At 35.5% G+C, this 13,553-nt stretch overlaps 1 protein-coding gene and 1 non-coding gene across 11 annotated transcripts in view; both read right to left on the minus strand.

Moving 5' to 3' along the window:
- MYO6 (myosin VI) overlaps positions 1–13,553 on the minus strand; it is a 161,801-nt gene that overhangs the window by 35,954 nt on the left and 112,294 nt on the right. For all 10 annotated transcript variants that reach the window (XM_008006407.3, XM_008006406.3, XM_073022646.1 and 7 more), the window contains 6 exons: positions 12,242–12,314; positions 10,608–10,735; positions 6,759–6,854; positions 6,276–6,449; positions 2,964–3,002; positions 310–403 (listed from right to left, as the gene is read on the minus strand). In XM_008006407.3, coding sequence (XP_008004598.1) covers positions 310–403; positions 2,964–3,002; positions 6,276–6,449; positions 6,759–6,854; positions 10,608–10,735; positions 12,242–12,314 — 604 coding nt within the window. The remainder of the gene's footprint in view (positions 1–309; positions 404–2,963; positions 3,003–6,275; positions 6,450–6,758; positions 6,855–10,607; positions 10,736–12,241; positions 12,315–13,553) is intronic.
- LOC119625562 (small nucleolar RNA U13) lies at positions 7,309–7,411 on the minus strand. Its single transcript, XR_005241752.1, has one exon. It is a non-coding gene; the product is annotated as a small nucleolar RNA U13 (small nucleolar RNA).

Genomic DNA, 13,553 nt, shown 5'->3' on the forward strand with positions numbered 1-13,553 from the left:
TTGCTCAAATAATTTGCCATCCATGCTTTTCTTTTCTTTTCTAAAATAGATCTTGCTATGTTGCCCAGGCTGGCCTTGAACTCAGGCTGAAACAGTCCTCTTGCCTCAGCCACCCAAGTAGCTGGGACTAAAGGTGTAGGCCACCCACATGTGGCTCTATACTTTTCTTATAATTAAAGAAAAAAGATGAAAATTTTATTGCACTGTAAAATAATCAAGATAATGGTGAATCATTTGAAAATATCCAACCTATTAATTTGTACTTGAGCTACAACTACTAACACACAGTGACAGAGATTATGAAAATACCTGAACACTGAAGCTGAGACAGAATTTGAGCACCTTCAAAGTGGTGACTTGTCATCTTTAAGTTGGGTTTGATGCAACGAATGAAGCTCGCTCCCTAGGAAAATAGAGGTACTTTTTGTTACAATACATATAGCATCCTTATTTTTCGGTTTCTATGAATACCTGCAACTTTCAAAGCATATTAACATTAACGTATGAACCTGTAAAAGTAATTACTAAAGAACTCAAGGCTGGGAGCAATGGCTTATGCTTGTAATTCCAGCATTTTGGGAGGCTGAGATGAGCAGATCACCTGAGGTCAGGAATTCAAGACCAGCCTGGCCAACATGGTGAAACCCCGTCTCTACTAAAAACACAAAAATTAGCCAGGCATGGTGGTGGGCGCCCGTAATCCCAGCTACCTGGGAGGCTGAGGTAGGAGAAATGCTTGAACCCGGGAGGTGGAGGTTGCAGTGAGCTGACATCACGCCACTGCACTTTAGCCTGGGTGACAGAGTGAGACTCCATCTCAAAAATATATACATAAAATAACTCAAAATTTTATAAGCATACTTTTTCTGATTTAAAGTTTACAATGACTTTTTGCATTATTAATTAACATTACAAAAATATTACATTTTAGATTTGAATGTCAAAAACTGTAAAAAGAAAAGCTTTTCACTGTAAAGTTTAACACATTTAATTGTTTAACATATTTAAACAATACATTTTGCAGGATGACATACATGTGATCTTTTCTATATTTAAATGTATTTATGTATGACATATTTCTATAAGAAAATTTCCCTCTGACAAAAGGAGTAAATAAAATTATGCTCCTTAAGATTTAAGCCAATGTGTAAAAGAAAACGAAACAATATTTTCAATCATTCTATTTCAAAAATACACAGTAGGTCTCTAAGCCGCACTGTTGTACATTTTAACATTTTGTTAAACAATATTTCTAAAAGCTTAAAGGCATTCAGTTGGAATCAATATCATATTATGCTGAATGAGGTAAAAAGAATACTGATTATGTATACAATGAAATGTACTGTTGACTACTGAAATAATTAGACATCCAAATAACTGTTTCTCTTCAAAGTAGCTACCCTGCAAAACGGAAGAATTATTTCAACAATGATGCCCCCTACAAACACATTTATTTATTTATTTATTTATTTATTTATTTTTATTTTTGAGAGTGAGTCTTGTTCTGTCATCCAGGTTGGAGTGCACTGGCGCGATCCTGGCTCACTGCAACCTCCGCCTCCTGGGTTCAAGTGATTCTTCTGCCTCAGCCTCCTAAGTAGCTAAGATTACAAGTGTGCCCCACCATGCCCAGCTAATATTTGTATTTTTTAGCAGAGACGAGGTTTCACCATATTGGCCAGGTTGGTCTCAAACTCCTGACCTCAAGTGATCCACCCGCCTCAGCCTTCCCAAAGTGCTGGGGATTATAAATGTAAGCCATGGCACCCAGCCCACAAACACTTTTAGAACATGTTTTAGAAATCCTTTTTTTCTATAAATCACAAAGTAATCTCATAATTTTAGAGCAGCACCCTATCTAAGAAATAAAAATAAAATACTCTCTTCATCAGTCTTGGATTTTAAAGATACATGGCCTTAAGAGATAGATATTTGCAGCCAAAGAGGATATTAAAAAGATTTTTAATGGTTCCAAAAATAAATCTGACAGTAAGTTAAGCAACAATAATACTGATATAATAAATGGCTATTCAAAACGACTATTTGAAAAAGCATACACAAGTTCTAACCAGGTGCTGTGGCTCAGGCCTGAAATGCCAGTACTTTGGGAGGTCAAGTCAGGCAGATCACTTGAGTCCAGAGGTTCAAGCCCACCAGCCTGGCAAACATAGCGAAACCTCATATCCACAAAAAATACAAAAATGAGCCAGGACCGGTGGTATATGTCCACAGTCCCAGCTACTTGGGAGGCTGAGGTGGGAGCACCACTTGAACCCGAGAGGCGGAGGTTGCAGTGACTTGTGATTACACCACTGCACTCCAGCCTGTGCGAGAGAATTGAGACTTTGTCTCAAACACAAAAACAAATTTTCAAGTTCTGCGGATTTGTGTAAAAAATAAGTCTTACTTTAGAATTATGCTTCATTTATATAAACCACATATGAAATTTCTTTCTATGTTTTTCTCATTTAAGAAAACGGGGTGAATTACTAAAATGTATAGTTAAAAAACAGGCTTCTAATATATTTTGCCTCTATAGCAGGGCGCAAAAATATTTTGTCCATTTTTTCCACATCAACATTGCCATGTCTGGAGAATGTTATTATAAGAGAAATAAAATGAGATTGAATTTCCTGCCTAATATTTAATTCTAAAAAAAAATTCTTCTCTACAATTACTACTTATTTTCACCTTCCTGAAACTGTAAGATAATCTTAATTTTCAAACAGTCAAGAATTCTATATATTTATAAAATAATCTGATTTAACATATATATTTGACATTTCTTCAGAAAAACCTAATCAAAACGATAACTATTTTTAAAACTAATTTTTTAAAATAAGGGAATAAAGTTTAAAATGTATTTTTAATTAGTACAGGGTTACTATGCTTACTTGCATAATTACCATTAATAGTTTTAGATGACCAATAAAAAAAAAAACTGTTTTTTTAACCGTACTCACAGTACTTCGAAGTTTATCCAGAAGCAAATTTAACTGTGTCTGTGAAAGAAAGGAAATCAGTTTATTATTTCAAAAAGCCAAAGTACACAGTGTCATGAGTTAATATTAGCTTTCCAGTATTGGGATAAAATAACATGCAATAACATCCAAAATCAACACATTTCAGTTTAACAACCACCTGGTACACAAATTCTTTAACAGACAGCATCATGCAAAATGACTAATGTAAAGCAAGGACAATAACTTACACAGAAGTTGTATAATTAAAAGACTGAAAATTAGCAATATTTAAAAACATACACTCATATTTGCAGATGGGATGAATGAGGAAAAAATGTACAGGCAATGAAGGAAGTAAATGAAAATACTGAGGATGCATTTAATAAGAGATCAATAGCACAGTATTTGAATGTGGCAAACTGCAGTTTGTGTCACACACATTAAGAATGAAGACATGTTTAAAATATACACTACAAGTATATATTAGGATTGTTTTATGGAACACTTAGCATAAACAAAATTGTCCTGCCTAGCTACAGATATCCTCTTTAATGTTTTAAAACATTTTACATTTCAGTTATTTTTAAATGCTTGGACAATTTTCTCAAAAAAAATTGACAATGAACATTACAAGTTACTACACTTTCTTGTTTTTATAACATCAATTATAATGTGGTATGGTGCAGTGTATTAAAATTATTTATTTGCCTTACTACTCTGCAAAATAAGTTAATAATGTAAAATTTTTCTATCTGGATTTTATACTGAGATATTTATTATACTACTTACAAAAGACAAACTAATATGTTATTTTTTAAACTAATATATTATATTCATCATAGCTATAATTAATAGTAAGTATAGTTTACCGAATGTCATCTATAAGTCAGGTACTGCTCAAAGCTTTTCACAGGCGTTACTATGTTTAATCTAATTAAGGATAGAACATGACAATCCTAATTAAGGATCTCATTTTACAGGTGAAAGCATTGAGATTCAAGGAAATAAATAACTTGCCTGAGATTACGGAGCTAATAATGGCAAACATGATTCCAACATCGGCCTGACACCAAATTTCATTCTCCTATGAGTGATACTATTACAGTACACATCACATATACTGAGAGGCTTAAGTTATTAAAATGGAATGGATTTGTCATTGAATTACAGTAATATAGTTGTATCTCACTTATCTGGTTGACAGAGTTTTGACAACCTTAATCAATCTGAACCACCATGCCTGAGAAGTACTAAAGTGACTAATTTGTAAAGAAAACACCTGTCACAAAGTCCAGACTCCTTCATCCACAGACTAAGCACAGTATTCTCCCCACCCCGCAAAAAAAAAAAAAAGGAGATAAAATCAGAATAGAAGCATCAAAATAAACTTTTAGCAGCTGAGAAGAGAGGGAAGAAAGTCAACTATCAAAGAACAGTCAAAGACCATAAGGCTTAAGAGTAAAAAGCCTCAGGCAACTCACGCTTTATTTGTATTTTATTTTTATTAGAAAACATACCAATATTCGTATAATAGAATTATGTTTCCATAAAAAAGGATGACTTTTTCTAAAACACTGACAGTAAAGCGTTTATGTTTCAATAACCTGAAAAAGGCACTTCCCAGTAGAAAATTTCCAGTTTCCAGTGATGCTAGATAACTGAAGTACTGCTGTAAACGATAGCCTGTTTTGTGTTTATTGCTTTATATACTTTGATTTTAATTTAATGAGCTATTCTACTATATTTAAAATTAAGAATCTATTACTATTTTATTTCAAGGTATCTCAGAGGAAAATGTGAAATATTTTATTATTAGTATTCACCTATAACTTTCAGAGGCTTAATGTAAAAAAAGTGTATTAAATATAAGCAATTATAAGAAGTTTCAAGGCTCAACCTAAAAGATTATGTAATACAAAGAAAAACTTTATGAATTTATTTATGTTGTCTAAAATTTGAAGTATGTTCTTATCAGCAATACTACAATAATACTAGAGTAGGAAAATAGTGAGTGACATCCATTTCTTATAGGCAAATATACTATTTTTAAACTAACCTATCAAATGTCGATTCAGAAATAGAATATTCAAATAAGAAAAAAAGATTGTTCATTGAGAGAATCAGGAACTCATAATTAATGAATATAACTTATAACAAAATTCAAGACTTTTTACTCAGTTACCTAAAAATGTATTATGAGGTTTTCCCTATATTCATATTTAAGCTTTAAAAGAAAACCTAGCTCTTATAAATATTTTATTGATTTAGTTATTTAGAGTCCATTTCAATCCAAAACAAATTTGGGAAGGCTTATACTATCAGCACCATAACATTCTGACATTTAAATCTTTTTCCTAATTACATTATTTTAAATATTTAAAGTACATATAGTGAAAAGCAAATGCAGAGTTTTATTATAAATATAACAATAATACTTTGTGGAAATATATAATAAATTAATTCTCATATATATTTTTGTTCTACATATTAGTTTGTCATTCATTAAACTCATAACATCACAAATTTTAACATTATTTTTTATACACTAAATACTCAACAACTAGAACCAATTAGTAGTGTTTCTAAGACAAAGCCTGTGCTATTCCTTGTCAGATCTTAAAGAACAAATTCCTGATCCAAAATTAATAAAACAAATGAAAAATTCTTCCATGTTAAGTAAGCAATTAGAAGAGTTTGCCACACCTAAGTGCTTATCTTTAACAGAAATTATTAAAAGCTTTAATCAAATTTTAGTGTAATATGCACACCCAAAATGCCACTGTGAGAGAAACACATTGAAAATGAATTACAAACTGAATCATTAACTTGAGATGGGCTCTTTTTAACATGGCAGCCACTTTATAAATAGGAGTCCATGAAGGCGATCATTTACCTGAAGCCCCTGGCTGTGCCTGCTTTCCTCTCTCAACTCAACTAGTCCTCTCTAGCCATCCCGAGCTGGACTACTCCAGCTAAAACAAAACTGCTGAATGAGGAAGGAAACAGAAAACACATGGGAAAGAGAAGGTTTGAAGGTCAACCAGACAGTATGCAGAAGCAAGAACATTAGGAGAAGCAATCAGATATGTTAAGAACCAAGAATGAACACATTCAGAAAATTACAAGCATTTCTGTATGTTCAATTGCTAGGCCTACATTATGATATTTTACACACAAATATCAACAATGCAGGGTCTGCTCTTGAACTTCACTGTGAGATTTCTGACAGTGATCTACATTATCCACTTTAAAATATAAAACAATAATTTCATTTTAAATGTACTAAAAAAAATAAACAAATAACCTAAATACCTTAAACTTGTTTCCCACGCTGATGAAGCTAAGTTTTCCTGCTTTTTGTTTAGTATCTTTGTTGTTATTTGTGGCTGATTCAAATAATTCCCGTATAAACTTATCTCTGGATTCACATATTAAGGATTCAAGAGACATATGTAAAGCATCATTATTTTTCTCCACAAACTGGGTCTGAAAAATAAATCAAACAGGAATGTTTCTGTCCATCTTGTGATAACATCGCTTAACATAGCTCTGTCCAAAGGATCTTTCTGTCATGACAGAAATGTTCTATATCTGCACTGTCCAATGCAGTCACCACTAGTCAGTGTGGATGCTGGGCACCTGAAGTGTGGCTAGTGTACTGAGGAACTGAATTTGTAATTTTACTTAAATAACCGCATGTGAAAAAATAATCAACCACATGTGACTAGAATCTATCATACTGTACAGTGCAGCTTCAACATGAAATGGTTTTCTCCTTGTAAAAGTTACACTCACTGTTTCATAGCACACTGCCCCCGCAAAATGCCTGATAATGAAGCCTTCATCATCTCTGATGTTCCTATGAACTGCCAGCTTAGATTTTCTGGGAATCTGAAAAACAATACATATGTGAGTTATTAAATGATCAAAAATATATTACATGATCATTCTTTAGAAAACAACTGAGATGTAAAACACTTGAAATTATACAGGAAATTTTCACACTTTTCACAATTATACTGCTTTTATGCATTGAGTATGCCTTAAAGTATCAATAAAATCTAGCAAATATTTGGTATAATCTCTTAGGAAAGAAAATAGGAGTAAGACACACACACACACACTCACACACACACACACAGAGACAGAGACAGAGAGAGAGACCCCCCCCAAAAAAAACACACAATTTAAAAGTACATGGTTATAATAAAAAAAAAATTTTAAAGCACATGCAAAACACAGTTGGCATTTTACAAAGTTAACCACCTATTTCTAAAGCAGTGGTTCTCAACCTTGGTGCTCTATTAGAATTACCTGGAGAACTTTTAAAAATCTACCTCTTTCACATCAGATGAGTAACGCGCCAACACATTAACAAGGCTGAGGGAGGAACGTCTTACACATGAGCATGAAAATCCAATCAACAGGCTTATGAACTACAAAAGGATCAACCTGGAGAACTTTTAAACATCCCAAAGCCCATACCATTTATATCAAATGATTTCCATGTGCAGCCAGTCAAAGAAACACCTGACATCAGCACAGGGACTCTCCTACTGTTTCAAATAATATAGCCTAACGTATTTACACAAGGAGCCTGATTTTATTTCAAGAAAACTAAATCAGTTTAGGGTTGTCCCATTGAATCATAATATCTCATATTTGTATCATAAAGTTTCTAAAATGTTTTCACTTACAAGACCACATGTGACCCTTGAAATAACCTAAGGTTAAGAAAAGTGATGTTGGGCTAGGTGCGGTGGCTCACACCTATAATCCTAGCACTTCGAGAGGCTGAGGCAGGTGGAATGCTTGAGCTCAGGAGTTTGAGACCAGTCTGAGCAACATGGCAAAACCCCATCTCTATAAAAAATATGCAAAATTAGCCAGGCGTGGTGGAGCACGCCTGTAGTCCCAACTACTCGAGAGGCTAAGGTGGGAGGATGGTTTGAGCCCGGGAGGCAGGGGTTACAGTGAGCCAAGAAAGTACCACTGCACTCCATCCAGAGCAACAGAGCCAGACTCTGTCTCAAAAAAAAAAAAAAAAAAAAAAAAAGATATCATTTAAAATTGAGGGTCTACCGCCATACCACCCTGAACGCGCCTGATCTCATCTGATCTCAAAAGCTAAGCAGGGTCACGCCCAGTTAGTACTGTCCAGGCACGGTGGCTCCCGCCTATAATTCCAGCACTTTGGGAGGCTGTAGCAGGTAGGTCACTTGAGCTCAGTTCAAGACTAGCCTGGGCAACATGGCAAAATTCTGTCTCTACAAAAAAAAAGAAAAACAAAAATCTAAAAAAAGAAAACTGAGAAAACTGACTTGGGAACCTCAGAGGCTTGCTCAAGGTTGAAGAGGCAGCAGAACAGAGAGGCTCTTCCCTGTGGGAGGCAATACACCAGGGCAAGTAAAGTGCAGGCTCTGCAGCCAAAGTGTCTAGCCTGACTCCCAACCTACGATTTTTTCACGTACTATATTAGGCATGTCACTTAACCTCTCCTTGTATGTCTCCTCATCTGTAGCATACACATCTAACAGGATTAAATAATTCAGTAAAAACATTAGAATAGTGCCTGCCACATCTAAGTGTTTGACAAAGGATTATTTATTTTCGAAAAATACAACAAAAGGAATAACCTAAATAAAGTAGGATTTACTGCCTTATTCTTGTTCTTGGTTGACAAAAGCAGCCAAGGCCCATTCTTGATGCTTCAGTTTACCGTCCTTTAAGTCACATGCCTCTGAGACCCTCGTGAAAATTCTGTTGACTAGCAATCAGTGCCCCTGGTAAGTCATCTGCTTGTGACTCTAGGTGCCAACTCCTGGTAAAAGTAACCACGCATCCACAGGCTGGTCATACAAAGACCAGTGAGCTATGAATGAATAGGATTGGATATGTATCTTCAATTATAGCAAAAGTTTTGTTGAGGATACATATTGTTTTATTTCTATCTCCACTGAAGTAACAGAAATAGGTTCCACATTACAAGAAACATTTAGGGATACAGAAGAATTGCAAGTCAATGGAGCAGGTGGTTGTGAGATTTTAGACTCTAGTGAAGGTTAACACAATTATATCAGCTTTTCAGGTAAATTCATTTAACCTATTTACCACTGATTTTGTTAATAATAAATGGAAACAAAACTACCTGTTACCATTCACTTAAGTTTCTGGATTCATTAAAGCAATAATCATTATACTATGTTACAATCTCAAAATAATATACAGTTTGTTTGGGAGGCAATTTTGCCTATTAGTTTCCTAATTCCACTAAGCAACTCTAAACAGCTTTTTTTTCTCACTCTCCTGTTTGTTGTTGTTGTTGTTAATGACGTTATCTATGAGATGAGGCAGCACCTATCTTTGTGGTTGAAACTGACATCCATTTGTGTGGCTAGCACATTGTCTGTACTAGCCAAGCTCTTGTGGGTACAAGGATGGAGTTGTGCTTTTATTACCTCAGGTGATGATGACTGAATGAAAAGACAGGCTCAGAAGAGGTGAACACAGGAAACATCTCAATAGCCACACAGTCCACCCCCATGGAGAATGGCTCTACTTTTCATTGCCACAAAGACTCAAGCACAGCTCTAGGACCTAACAGCTGTTCAGAAACCAGGTGTTCTGGGCCAGGTAAAGTGGCTCATGCCTGTAATCCCAGCACTTTGGGAGGTCAAGGTAGGGGGTTCATAAGGTCAAGAGATTGAGATTATCCTGGCCAACATGGTGAAATCCCCGTCTCTACTAAAAATACAAAAATTAGCTGGGCGTGGTGGTGCGCGCCTGTAATCCCAGCTATTCAGGAGGCTGAGGTAGGAGAATCACTTGACCCCAAGAGGCAAAGGTTGCAGTGAGCCAAGATCGCACCATTGCATTCCAGCCTGGGTGACGAGAGCGAAACTGTCTCAAAAAAAAAGAAAAAAAAAAAAAAGAAACCAGGTCTTCTGGCCCTTTTAGAGTGCACCTCTCATTTATTTCTACTGCTGTCTGTGTCTGCTCTTCTCTTTACCTAATCTCTCTATTGCTTCAGATTCAATTTCCCTCTCTGAGTATATTTTCCACTCAAAACTCCTTAGGAAAGAGGGTCAAAACGAATTGGCTGATCATTATCTAATATGTATTGCCTGCACCAGTCAAGAGTTCTAAGCCACAACCTCAACTGCTGGTCTTATAAATGAGCAGACAGACGGCTGCTTGAGACTCCTGGAATGTGATATCCACTTAGCTCAGAAGGGAGACCATGAAGACGGCAGGTAATCCTCATTGTACTTTTAATTTTTTGACACAGGATCTTGCTGTTTTGCCCAGGCTGGAGTGCAGTGGCATGCTAACAACTCACTGTAGCCTCGACTCCTAGGCTCAAGCTATCCTCCCACCTCAGCCTCCCTAGTAGCTCAGACTACAGGCACATTGTACATATTAGACAGGTGAAATGTACTTTTCATCAGAGAAAAAGTCCCTTGATTACATAAAAATCATATATAAATACCCATCTAAGGAAGATACTGTGCTGGATATAATATAGTTGCTCTACGCATGCCATAATTTTTATTCTAATTATTTAATAATATCTAATAGCTAATGCACCCTTTTAATAATGTCTCGTCCCACCATAGAGTCTCAGTTTCAGAATGGCAAACTCACAGTGAGTCGAAAATGATCCTTGTGCTTTTGGTGAACTGCAGATGTAAAGTGTTGATCACTTGGCTGGGGAAGGCGATTTTCTTCATCCAAAATATCCAGTATTCCCACTAATTTGGCTTCAATTAAATCTATTTCAAAAAATGAAACACTCACAACGTGTAAAAACATAACATTTTAAAGATATGTGAACAATTTACTGATCACAGGTTTCAAGGACTGATCAGAAACAAGATAGGACGTGATTCTATACGTGTTCTCTCAAAAGTTACAGAGCTGATGGATTTTTATTTCAAATCTGGCCATTTATAAAAAAGTAACAGTATATAATTAATACAGGTTTTAGAAAAACTATTACATAAAGACAGCAAATGACTATAATAACCATTCCATTTGTAAACCAGGAGAAGAGGCTAAGGAATTGGAAATTCCTCCTTTTCCAAATGATAGCTATATTCAAAGTAAAGTAAAACTACAGAAACTTCTGCATGCATAGCTTTTTAATAATACTTTTAGAAACTGATGTAAATGCTTTCAAACAAAATCTGTAACAACATATTTTTACACTCTTTCATTCGTTTGAATTTCCTTCCTGTCCAAACTAACTATAAAATGTAAACTGCTTGAATACAGTATGTAACAATTATTGAGTGGAACAAAGCGATAAGACATAGGAAGAGAAAGATTCTAACTACATTAGTGAGAAAATGATGCTTCTTGGGTAACTAGTGGTAGTGCAGGAGGGGCATGCTGAACTAAGCTACGAATGCGAGTATTCTGATAGACGAGCAGGAGGTGAAAGTGGGCCAAAAGACAAACTGAAGGGAAAGAGTTCCAGCCATATCAAACCACACAGTCAAAGACACAGAGGTTAGAAAGGGTCAGTGTGTTAAGGAAATGTGGAGTGGACCAGATGAAATGTGAAAATGCTTTGAAAATGTATACTGATGTAAAGTAATATTATTATTATACTATTTTTTTTTTTTCAAATCTAGCCCATCAGTTACTAACAGGATTGTCAAATTGTGTTTTAAAAACAAGGCTTGCCCAATGGTCTATTTTAGAGACGGGGTGGGAAAGAAACGAAAGACTGAAAACCGACTGTGGGGCTACAGGGAAAGGTTTCTTTACCACTAAAATGAGAGCAGAGCCTCTATTCTCCTGCTGCACAGTGTCATCTGGCTGTGACACATGAAGTCAGCTCACAACCAGTTAGAGGGTGCTGTCAATGCACAGAGTACAGCAGAACCAAGAGAATCACAGAAAAGCAGGGCAGACACTGACAAACTTGCCTGGAGCCTGGCCTAACTATGGAATTCCTCAGGTGAATAAATCTCTTTGCTGACTAGGCAATTAAGTTTCCCCCTTAACCAATTCACACGCTAACTATTTAAGTAGGAAAACATCCTTCAAAATAAATAGAAAAGAAGAGATTATAGAAAACTTCCAACAAAGATACCTTTGATGTCTTGGTAGGAAAAAATAACTTTCAAGCAGTAATAAAGAATTAACCTTCTCTCAAATACCAGTTTCAAGTCATATAACAAGTCATGTCAATTACAAAGCACAGAAAAAGTACTGAACACATTCACTTCATCTTCCCATATTTTTCAAAGGTGAAGTTAAAAAACACATACCTATACAGTCCTGATTATCCACATAATGTACTTCATTAACACCTAAACCTTCTTTTTGATAGAGTTCTTGTTCCTAAAAATGAAATAATCATAATCATAGATACACAAACACAGAGCAATAGTGAATTTTGTGCTGTTTCTGAACATAACATTTACTAATTAGAATGCAAAGGTTTATACAAACTGGTATAGCCTTAAATGTTTTCCAAAAACATAACAGATTTTGGACATTTGCAGACAGGCACTAAAGGCAAGGAAATAGCAATTAACTGCAAATGGACTCTAATATCAACACAGTGATATAATATATACGAGGCATACATCACTTGGGGAAAATAAGCGTAATTTGGAAGAACAATATATGATCAAATTTGAGTCCTCAACTATGTCTTGTGTCTTCTTAAAATTTTTAAAGGGATTTTATCATAGATGGGTAAACTATGCAATGAATTTAAGGAAATATGTTTTAACACTGTTTCCTGAATGTTTAAATATTTCCTCCCATGAGAGATACTAGAAAAGGTTTCCAACATTCTAGAAGGCACTGTCCACTTTAACACATCTCAATTTGAAATTCACATTTATTTTAAAGGATATTAAAAAGGTGAACATAAATCAAAATACAGTCTCCTTTTTATAACGTTTCTAGATAAAGTTTTTTGGTAGGTTGGTATAGAAGGGAAGGATTAGCTTATGTTAAATTAGAGGCATGAAGGTAAAACTTCACATGGTAATAGAACTAATGTGACTGGATAAACATTTTCAGAGAAATTATCTTACTGGTAAATACTTGTTTTACCTGTTTGTTTATGCCAGAATTCATTTAACTATAGAATGTAAGTAAAATGTACAGAAGCTAGAATGTGCTGGGAAGCCCATAAAAACATAAACATAATAAAAATGTGAGAAAGATAGAAAGGATGGGAATAGGAAATAAAATACTGCACATTTCAGCCCAGATACAGTAGAAGCAGCTGACAGTCCACAAGGTGGCGTGACAAGGAAAGTACTGCCCAGAGGCACTCCAGGACAATCGATGCATCAAATCTGCTGACTTGGTGGCTTTGCTGCCAGACAGAGAAAGGTGAGCAGGCAGCAGAGTAGGCAGAAGCAGAGAGACCTGAAGAAGGGGAGGTACAGTAGGGCATGGTGACTCACACCTTTAATCCCAGCACTTTGAGACACTGAGGCAGGCAGATCACCTGAGGTCAGGAGTTCAAGGCCAGCCTGGCCAACATGGTGAAACACCATCTCTACTAAAAATATAAAAATTAGCTGGCCATGGTGGCACGTGCCTGTAGTCCCAGCTACT

The sequence above is a fragment of the Chlorocebus sabaeus genome, chromosome 13, assembly GCF_047675955.1.
Source record: "Chlorocebus sabaeus isolate Y175 chromosome 13, mChlSab1.0.hap1, whole genome shotgun sequence".
NCBI classification, from domain to species: domain Eukaryota; kingdom Metazoa; phylum Chordata; class Mammalia; order Primates; family Cercopithecidae; genus Chlorocebus; species Chlorocebus sabaeus.